The 10,584-nt window shown below is 34.2% G+C and overlaps 1 protein-coding gene across 3 annotated transcripts; it reads left to right on the forward strand.

Moving 5' to 3' along the window:
- The first annotated feature begins 3,242 nt into the window (after positions 1-3,242).
- On the forward strand, positions 3,243-10,375 carry LOC127437499 (protein saal1-like). Of its 3 annotated transcripts, none has more exons than XM_051692464.1 (13): positions 3,243-3,414; positions 3,859-4,019; positions 4,960-5,061; positions 5,310-5,393; positions 5,511-5,590; positions 6,022-6,081; positions 6,196-6,311; positions 6,397-6,559; positions 6,707-6,789; positions 7,850-8,020; positions 9,028-9,218; positions 9,865-9,957; positions 10,066-10,375. In XM_051692464.1, exons 1-13 carry the CDS (start codon positions 3,402-3,404, stop codon positions 10,153-10,155), a joined length of 1,407 nt encoding a protein of 468 aa, XP_051548424.1. In that variant the 5' UTR covers positions 3,243-3,401; the 3' UTR covers positions 10,156-10,375. The 3 variants fall into 3 exon arrangements, with proteins under 3 accessions (XP_051548424.1, XP_051548422.1, XP_051548425.1); XM_051692462.1 differs by having other exon boundaries at positions 3,243-3,405; positions 3,829-4,019; XM_051692465.1 differs by having other exon boundaries at positions 3,243-3,405; positions 3,883-4,019.
- Positions 10,376-10,584: the final 209 nt, after the last annotated feature.

A 10,584-nucleotide genomic window follows, 5' to 3' on the forward strand; every position in this document is an offset into this window, starting at 1 on the left:
GTGACTAGCTTTCTTTTAGCGCAAGAACGCATTTTGAACGACTACAATGCTGAGAGGTAATCAAATACACTTACTCTCTAATGTTGAGTTGGAGGGTCCAAACATTTAAGTGAATCGGTTTCGCTCGGACGAGTCATGTAAATGAATCGGTTAAGCACTCACCGATTCACAAATACATAGCACTGGGAAATCCAATTTATTTTACTGTATTGTTTATTCGGATGGTTCAAATAAACGATTCCCTGAAGTCACCGCATCATCTTTCTTGTAGCGAAAGTTAATTACTGCTATTTATCATTATGTTTTTGACTCATTTATATAAAATACTGTTTTCTAGTTTTATTAGCTGTATTTGATATACATTTATGTTCAGTGTTCAATTTAGTAAAAGTTGTATAGTTGTACACTTTTTTTGGTTTTATGTTAAATTAAAAGGTGCACTCAGTGACTTTTTTGTTTGTGTCCTCTTGGACTTACACTTACTTCTAGTGGCTTGGATGCAGCATCATTCAAACCAATTCATTTTTTATGTACAGATGCCATTGTTGAAATGTACCATTCACAGTCATACGTGATTAACTTAATCCATGAGTGAAAGTGTCCAATAACAGGGCAGTTACTAAGATTAAGCAAGTAGTTTTCAGCTGGTCATGTGATCCTACCATGGCTGCCTCCATGGGGGGACCCTCCCTATGTAGAATAAAACAGCTTTTATAAGGTTACTGATATGACTGGAGTCGTCATCTCATGCGAGTGCTAATTATTTTTTTACATGTGCTTTAAAATTATGATTAGCATAATTTCTTTAGGAGTAAAACTTTTTAATGAGGAAAAAATACTGAGTGCACCTTTAATGTTGTCACCCTAATTGAAATCTTCTTGGTTTTTGTGCCAGATAAATACCGCTTTGATTGTACAATGAAATAGCATTTGATAGTTATATTATTAAAATGTATTTTACTCTTAAATGTATGTAAAGAGCTTGACTGTAGTTCAGCTACAGTAGCCATTGTTTCAAAGTAGCTTTCACAACAACAGGGCCTTACATTTATTACTAGCCACAGTGAAAGGCAATCAGATGTTTGACATGCCACCAGACAGCAAATTAATTCAGGCACTCCTTTGTAAACCACTGTTCCAGCAACAGCAAATATCATAATATGCTGATATTAAGAGAGCTGCCCAAGCAATCAAACAATATTCAGTCTCCACAGGAGTGCAAGAGCTCCTCCAAAGGTAAACATCAGGTTTTTAACCTGCATGCAAGACAAGATGATTACCCCACCTTTTTAGTGCCACTGCAGACTCAAGTGTTCACAGTCTAGAAAGGAAACAGCTGTTCTTCATAAAATACCCTTGCCCATCCTTATGAAACAGAGGGCACATAGTTGGCAAAGGGAGGAAGCAAACATAGAACATTGATTAGATAAATAAACACTTTTGTAGTGCGTCAGGTTTCTATTGACATTGCCTCATTTGATATGCATGATATATATGCACAGTATGACTATAAGTCAAGGCTGCAGCACATTGCCTTATTAATCATATTCTGAGCTCAGAAATAGTACTTGAGATAAGAAGAGCATCAGGGTTACCATATTTAATGGGCTGTACTTCTTAGGGCCACATGTAATGAATGAGTGCATCATAACTTTGACGTGAAAGACACTTCCCATACAGCTGGGGACCAATACCAATAAATAGATTATAACTTCCGGTGCCAAAACAATACTATTCTTTAACTGTTAAACAAACAAACCCAACAAAAGTTCACCACCGCCGGGTCAGGATGCGCAATCAATAGGGTAAGATGCCACCTTAACTTTTTCTCTAAATCACATCTCAACACCTTTATTGAATGTCTGTGCTCCTCTTAATCTTGATATTTCATTTGAATACCAACATTTGTGAGATTTATTCCATCCAGACAGTTTTGAAGTTAAATTATCTATTTGTTATATATGTTATATATGTCACAATTTAAAAGTAAATGAACATTGTTCTTAAGGGGGGCGTCTTACCCCATCTTTCCCAACTTAACCAGGAACACTCTGATTTGAATCACGAATGGATCTCAGTATTTTCCACACAATCCACATTAGCGTTGAAAATAATAATAAATAAATAAATAAATAAACAAGCAAGTAAAGATGAGCTTGGAATAATCACTATGACATTTAACTGAAAGTTAAATCAAATACAAAAACAGCAGCATAAATAAAAGCAACGAACAGTAAAATATTAAACTGTAAAACAATCACTAAAAATGTGCATAATTTAATCATGACACGGTTCATTGATCAGAACTCCAGTCTATTTTCAGTGCAATATAAAAAAATAAAAAAAATACAAAAAAAAACGTCAATCTGTGCAATATCTTCACTTATGCAGTGACTTTGTGGATGTTTTAATTTATACACTATTGAAAAACAATATTTTAAATCAATATAATAAACATTTAAACAATGTATGTCAAAGATTGTATCGGCATTAAAATTTGAAATTGTATATCTGATCCATCAGCAGGGAGCACTAGACGACACACCTATTGCACGACACGCCCACTCTCGACACGCCTTCTTTGGATAACAAAGCGATTCTATTGGCTGTTAGAACTTAAAGAATCCAATGCAATCGCTTTACAGTTCATAACATGTTGTCTTAACTATGTAAAATATGATTACTGACGTGATTCAATATTATGTCAATAATAACCTTTAAATTATATGTTACATATCATATTATTAAAAAAAAAAATTGTTATACTAAACATTCTTCTCAATCAAGACAAAGCAATAATCTTCCTCAAAGGGGCGCATGGAGGCTCCGAATGCGTTCAAGTCTCAGAGCGTTTTTTGTTTCAGTGAAGACATTAGTACGCTAAAAATATAATATTTTGAATCTAATCATTTTAAGGATTGATACCTGACATAAAAATAGAAATCCCATTCGCAATCTTTATATAACTTGTTTTTTTTACAACCTTATCGATTAATTATAAACGACTTTGATTGGTCCATCATCAAAAGCGCTTAGAAAAGTAACAAGTACCACGTGCCATGCTACGCTTCAGCAGCGGTCTGCACTATAAATAACAGATGATTGAATTGCCCTTGAATTGAAAATACGCAATGAAAATAAAAACATGCGAATTTCTATTAAAGACCCGTCGTAGCTGATTAATTTGAGAAAGTTTCGGGCCACAGCACCACCCATTTTAACAAATTTTATTTTGTATTTTTTTCCCATCATGCTTTGTACTGAAGAAAGAGGAAGTGTTGCTCAAATGTGCGCTTATTCAAAACTTCCAAACAAACCATGAACCTGCGAATTAATTTTTCACTGGCTTAATACTTCAGAACACTTTAGCGTTGATTAGGCTGTTTGCTGAAGGAATAATAATGGGTAAGTCCGGTTATGTGTGTTATTACGTCCGCGTGCTACTCTGATTCTGTTGTATTTATGTTGATCTTATCACTATGAATAATTGCCACATTTTAACCTTTCTATTTATGTGCATAATATCAACTGGATAAAAACTTTTAAACAATTTTTATGAATTAGAGGTTTAGCAAGCATTTGCATCATTAAATACGAAGAAAAATGTATTAGAGCATTAGGTCTTACCTAAAATGCATGCAAAATCCTCAAAGGCATGTATGCATAAACTAATGCATGACATCTTCTGATGCATGCAAAAACCTCTATCATGCATCAGAAGTTTATGTATGAATGCACATATCTGTGTCATGTCTTAGAGGTTTTTTCACGCATTGGTGCTTTGTGCATGCATTCATTTCGTGAATTAAGTAATGATTTGTTCATCAGAGAAAAATGACAGTTGCTCCGAGGATGGAGACAGTTGTGGATCCTCCGCTGCAGGCTCTCCAGAGATGGACCGCAACCCGTCGCCTCCACCGGTGGAAGATGAAGCTGAGGCTGGTGAAGAGGCGGATGCCATCGGGGAAACGGTATACAGCAAACACTGGCTCTTCAGCACCCTGACCCACCTTATTCAGGTATAGCATAACCATAATGTCCTTATTTAGAATTTCTGAAGTACTTTGTGTTTGTTGCATTAATGCTTTTTTTTATTATTATTTATAAAAAAAAATAAAAATAAAAATATGTATTGAAAATAATATTATTTAAGATATGATTAAAAAAAATGCAGTAATATAAATTATATAATATTTGATCATATTATGATTTAAGGTATTTAGAATATGTAACATTGTGTTAATGATAAATTAAATTAAATATAAATATAATTGTATAATTAAATGTAATGTATCATTATAAATGATTGATACTGTAAATTATTACTTCATTTGAGATTTTTAACTCTGTAAGTAATGTTATTTAATATTAAATCTAATTAATACATTATACAAGTAAAATGTACTGTATATAACTATATGGAATTTCTACACCCCACCAGCAGGTTAACTTTTCTCATAGTCCTTCATATATTTCAGCTTCAGTCTGATACAGTGGTGGCCAAAAACCAACATTAACAACTATATCCTATAACATTAACATCAGAACTATATCCTTTAACCCACTGTGATTGATGATTAAGAGAATTTTGCCTGTGTGGTCCCTCATATTTATACCCCTGTGAAACAGGAAGTCATGGCAGAACAATTTCATGTTCCTAGTCACCCATGTGCACTAAAAAGTGTAAAATATGAAGGGGAATATACTTCAGGTATATTTTACTCATAAGAATTTCTAGGGGCGCCAATAATATGGCAATATTTATTTAATAATCAGATATTTATCCTGTTTCAACTGTTTTAATTCACTTTAATTAAAGGTTAGATTTTTGTGCATTTTTTTTTCTTTTTTTTTTTATGAAAGATCAGAAGGATAAACAATACAGATTCTTTGCTCTTATTTTCTAAGGGAGCCAATATTTTTGGCCACAGCTGTACATATGCATCCTTTGCCTTTTAGATGATGACAGATGAAAAATGTGGACAGAGTGATGCTTCCGTGGAGTTGACAGATGAGCTGGAAGAGGACCTGTGTAAAGTGTGGGACATGGCTATGGATAAGGTAAACTGAAACACATTGCAATGATTCAGCACCCTCATCCATTCCCATCATCTAGATTACCGGTACATCATAATGAGTGTGAAAACACCTTTCACTTCACCATTAATCAATGCACTCTAGAATTTAAGTCACTGAAACAGCATTCAGAATGGAAATGGATGGTTTTGTACATTTGAATGCTAAAGCCTTGTACTGTGCATATAATTATGTTTAATTCTGTGGGTTTTATCTATTCATTTTGTGTCTAGGATGTGTCCATTTTTCTTCAAGAGTTCAAGGCTCCAGACATCTTACTGGGTGTTATTGCAAAGTCACACAACCCAAGGCTCACTGTAAGTCATTTGTGCTGTTGGAAAGTCTTTGCACACGGCTCGTAGCGTGAAATATAGATCAGATCTCTCTTGGCTTTGCTAATGTCGTCATGTAATTACTCAGAGCTTCTGTTACAGGAAATCTGTGTTGGAATTCTGGGTAATATGGCCTGTTTCCATGACGCGTGTGTATCTCTTAGCCAGAACTCTGACCTAGGGTATGACACACACATACACACAGCATTTATCTCCCTATCTCTTATTTTGTTCAATTAACCCTATAATATGAAATAATAGTTAGAAAATTATCTTTTGTTAAGTAAGCTGTTTTTTTTTAACCTATAAACAAAACAAAAAATCAAAGTTTTTTTCTTTTTTTTTTTTTTTTTTTTTCATATTTGATACCTTAGGCTTTAAAGGTCATTATCCTCCCAAGACCCAGCAATTAATTTTTGCATTGGACTTTTTTTTTTTTTTTTAACTGGGCCTCAAGAGGTTATAGTAAAATGACATCATAATAGCTTGTCATGTAAAACAATGAGAAAATGACTCCTTAGTACAAAAGAAAACTACTTTTTGTGTGTGTGTGTGTGTGTGTAATTTATAATAATTTATTCACTTTGTTTAATATATTCTCTATACATCTCAGTGCTGTGTTACTTTTGCTGCTTGGGGACAATGATCCACCTACACTCTTAGAAACCAGCAGGTGAGTGCTGACAAAACGCTTTACAAATCAAACAGCACACTTTGCCGTATGCATCACATTTAACTTTCTCGGAACGCCATTGTGTATTATTGAAGTGTTGTGTGGTTTCATCAGGCTCCTGCTAACCTGCGTCTCTCAGCCCGACGTCGCCCACCTCTGGCTAGAGAGGATACAGCAGCAACCGGCAGTGTGCAGCAGTCTCTGTTTCATAATGAGCAGCTCCACAAATGGTCAGTGGTGTTTACCATGAATGTTGCTGCTTATATAACCACCAGTTTATAAAGATCCTACCTATCTGTCTGTCTGTCTGTCTAGTGGATTTGCTGTTTAAGGTTGGGGAGCTGGTGGATAAGCTCTTTGATGAGGATGAGGAGTTAATGAAGAGTTGGGTGTCTACACCACCCAGCGAGAGTGACCCAAACAAGGACGCACAGCAGGGTATCACGTCTTCTCTGCTGGAGGCTGCTACACAGCTTAGGTGAGACATGTTAATTAAGGTCATGTGCCTTCTGCTTACCGCTGTCTGCAGGTAGATTAAGAGAAGACTGTTCCTCTTGGATCAGATGAATGGTCAGTTTATCATTATGAATTTAATGTCGTGTGTGTGTGTGTGTGTGTGTTTTAGGTCAGAGAGTCCAGAGGCTCTTGAAGTGTATCTTCATTCCCTCCAGCTTCTTACTACGGTAGAAGAGGGCATGCAATCTCTTGGTGAGGCCTTCAAGCTTATTCTGACCTTCTCTATCCCCTTAAACTTTTATTTAGTTGTATTCTGTCAGTTCTTATTATATCAGATATTTGTATCAGAAAATTTCACATTGACATTTATAAATAGTCACATGCGTTTATAAAAGCTACAGGTAACACATTTTATCAGTACGTTTCCTGAGAATCAAACCCATGACCATGGTGTTGCTAGGCCAGTGCTTTACCAGCTATAGAAACAAACAATATATACAGTACATATATACTGTAATAAACACTAGATAGATTTATATTAAAGGAATAGTTAATTTAAAAATGAAAATTCTCTCATCATTTACTCACCCTTATGCTAGCCCAGATATGACTTTCATTCTTCTGCAGAACACAAATTAAGATTTTTAGAAGAATATTTCAGCTCTGTAGGTCCATATAATGCAAGTGAATGGTGACCAAAACTTTGAAGCCCCAAAAAGCACATAAAGGCGGCATAAAAGTAATACATTCGACTCCAGTGGTTAAATCCATATCTTTTTAAATGATCCGATTAGTTTTGAGTGAGAACACACCAAAATCTAACTCCTTTTTCACTATCTTGACATCATCAGTCTCCTTGGCAGTCATGATTTCAAGCATGATTACACTCAAGCTTGAAATCATGATCGTGCCTAAAGACTACACTGGCAAGATGTAAGATTGGATTGCTTCAGAAGACATGGATTAAACCTGTCGGTCAGATGTCGGTCTTGCACATTTTTTTATACACCCACAATCCCTCAAATATACTCGCAATCCTTGGCTGTCAACTTCCTTGTTTCTTCCAGTTGTTGAAATGCTGTTTACATTTGTGAAGAGTAGGAGAGAGACATTTGCAAAGCATTTTCTTCAGACACACTTTTCTATTCTTTTCTTTACTTCCCTTCTCTCTCGACTAGAAGGTCCACCTCTACTTTCTGAGGAACACATTTTGTAAATATATTATGTATAACGGGCTGTAAAAAGAATTGTAGTCAACCAAAATGTGTCATTGTTTTCTGTTTTTAATTTTGTACTCTGTCTTTGTTTGCAGTATCAGATGGAGCATGTGGTCATGCGGTGTGGGCATTTGTATGTAAGGTCGTATGTGAGGATTTATGTCAACCGGACGACCCTCCTCTCATCCTGCAGGAACAAAAAGCTCTTCTGGCTCCAGCGATCGCCCTGCTGTCTGTGTTACACTCCAGCCTTCAGTCAGATATCAGTATGAATTACATAATAGCATTTACACTATAGCTTGGCTAACTTTAAAGGGGCTTTATCATGAGAAAACAAACGGTCCTTGATCTTAACTGAAATAAGAGTTAATACAACTTAAGCTCATTCGACTGCATTTATGGCTTAATATTGATTTCAAAAATTAATTTTGACTTCCCATTCCTTTTCTGTAAAAAATAAAAGCAAAAATCTAGGTGACAGTGAGGTACTTACAATGGAAGTCAATGGGGCCAATCTGTAAACGTTAAAATACTCACTTTTTCAAAAGTATAGCCACAAGACAAAAACAATAAGCGTGCAAACATGGTTTTAGTGTGAGAAAATCACTTACTAACCTTTCTGTGTAAAGTTATAACCAATTTTACAACTTCGTTGCCATGATGTTATGTCAACAAATCCTAAAACAACTGTAAAAATTACAATTTAAACTGTTTTACATCTCAAATAATACATGAGTTTTATCAGAAGAATTTAAGTGCTTTTATAAAATTATAAGCTTCAAATTTCTGCCTTTTAAATCCTCAAAAAATTGGCCTCAATTCACTTCCATTATAAGTGCCTCACTGTAACCTCCATTTTTGCTTCTTTTTTTTTTTTTTTTTAGAGAAAAGGAGGGACAATTCAAATTAATTTTTGTGGTTTTCAACATTATGCCACAAATGCTGTCGATTGAGCTTAACTTGTACTGAACCTGGAATATTCCTTTAAATGTTTTATGTAAACATACTCCTTCAGAAAAAGAACTTCTATGGAAACTACATAAAAAATGTGGCTAAAAAATTGTTTCATGTGGTGACATCTAATTAACTTGTTTGATTCAAGTAAAAAAAACGTACTAAATCTGCGTGAATACATTAGTTTACACTCACAAAACTAATTTTAAAGGTTAGATCAGATAGAAATTGCTCTTTAAGGTAACAGTTGCAGGTTACTACTTTTTACGGCCTAAGCTGAAAAATATCTCATCCTGAACTTTCTGTGTGTTTTTAAAAGGTGTAGAATTAGTGGTGAGTATCCTTCGTATTCTGCAGTTCTATGTTGAGTACCGTCAGAGCCGAACAGGTGGAAACCCGGATTCAGAAGAGAGTCAGAAGGACGAGAAGGAGGAAACAGATGTACAGCTCAAAGCTTTAGTCGAAACTACAGCTGACTTCCTCTCAGTTCTAATAATGGACCTAAATAAGGTGAGATTGACCATAAGGCTGAGCGATTTATTGAATATTCACAGTATATTCACTAGAATTTTGCTGCCGATATCAAATTAAGCAACGTGGCGAACATTAAAATGTTTTGGTAAAATATATTTAGGTAAATATTGTTTTTTTTTTGGTTGTTTTTTTTTTTACTATGTATACTGGTGCATATACTGTAAATCAAATGATTATTTAAGATTCTTTTAATAATGTTCATTTTTTATTATTATTATTATTATTATATTTTACTACTTATATAATATTATTCAATAAAAATGTTAAATAATATTGTTAATTTTGTTAAAAATATTTCACTATTTGTAATGACTTTTACAGTTTTAGTTCTTACATTTAATCTAATACCATTAAAAGGTTTAAAAAATATTTAGATTTTTGCTATATTGCCAAAATATTTTTAGATATACTGCACAGGTTCAAATTTACAAAAAATATGTATAAATAAAAATACAAAATATTAATATATATTTAAAAAAAACCAAAAAAAAAAAAAACGTGTGTGTGTATATATATATATATATATATATATATATATATATATATATATATATATATATATATATATATAATTAAATATTAACATTAAATTGCATTTAATTAATATTCTTTTTATCTTCAGGACATTTTATCATCATTAGTCAAAGAAGGACATTTGACAGAAAAGAGCTGTGTTTCTGCGGTTAGCACCCTTTTACCGCAACACATCTCAGCGGTATATTCCATTCTCTTATTTTTACCTCCTTATATCTTTATTTGTCTTTCTCATGGTAAGCTCTGCCGGCCCTGAGTGATCGCATCTCCCTTCTTTTCTCATCTACAGGTGCAGCACCTGGTCGGCCTGTTGTCTGAAGTGGAACCTAAACTGGCAGACATTATAAAGAAGGACATTTCCATTTCGTCCAAAATGTGAAGCTGAACTAGGCTGAATACAGTGAACTGAACGGTTCTCATTGAATTTGTTCACCACCTTAAACCGAATAGGCTTCGACATTCTTTTCATCTTGTGAACTTTAAAACCGCCATTTGACTTAACTGTTTCTGGAAAAGAAAATGTAGTTTTTATTGTACATGCTTCTGTTTGTGTTTGTAAACACTGACATTTCTATTGCGTAAACTGTTTTGTCATCTTTCGTCATTTTCACAGAGTAATCATTTTTAAAAGTAGGTATCTTTATTTACATAATCATACAGCGCAAATTTCCATTATGCTTCACGTGAAAACATTCACTAATTTACCAAAAGGTCACGTTTACCAAAACATATGTTTTCAAAATAACTTCCATCACTAACATGAGCTGACGTATTTTTCCACGCACGTTCAGCTGTCTACACGAGTGTT

This window comes from Myxocyprinus asiaticus, chromosome 48, assembly GCF_019703515.2.
Source record: "Myxocyprinus asiaticus isolate MX2 ecotype Aquarium Trade chromosome 48, UBuf_Myxa_2, whole genome shotgun sequence".
In the NCBI taxonomy this organism is placed as follows: Eukaryota; Metazoa; Chordata; class Actinopteri; order Cypriniformes; family Catostomidae; genus Myxocyprinus; species Myxocyprinus asiaticus.

What these genes read in the sequence shown, in the direction of transcription:
- LOC127437499 (XM_051692462.1), top strand. An exon ending in GGGACATGGCTATGGATAAG is followed by an intron (nt 5,062 to 5,309) that starts GTAAACTGAAAC and finishes TTTTGTGTCTAG; the next exon opens with GATGTGTCCATTTTTCTTCA. An exon ending in AATGAGCAGCTCCACAAATG is followed by an intron (nt 6,312 to 6,396) that starts GTCAGTGGTGTT and finishes CTGTCTGTCTAG; the next exon opens with TGGATTTGCTGTTTAAGGTT.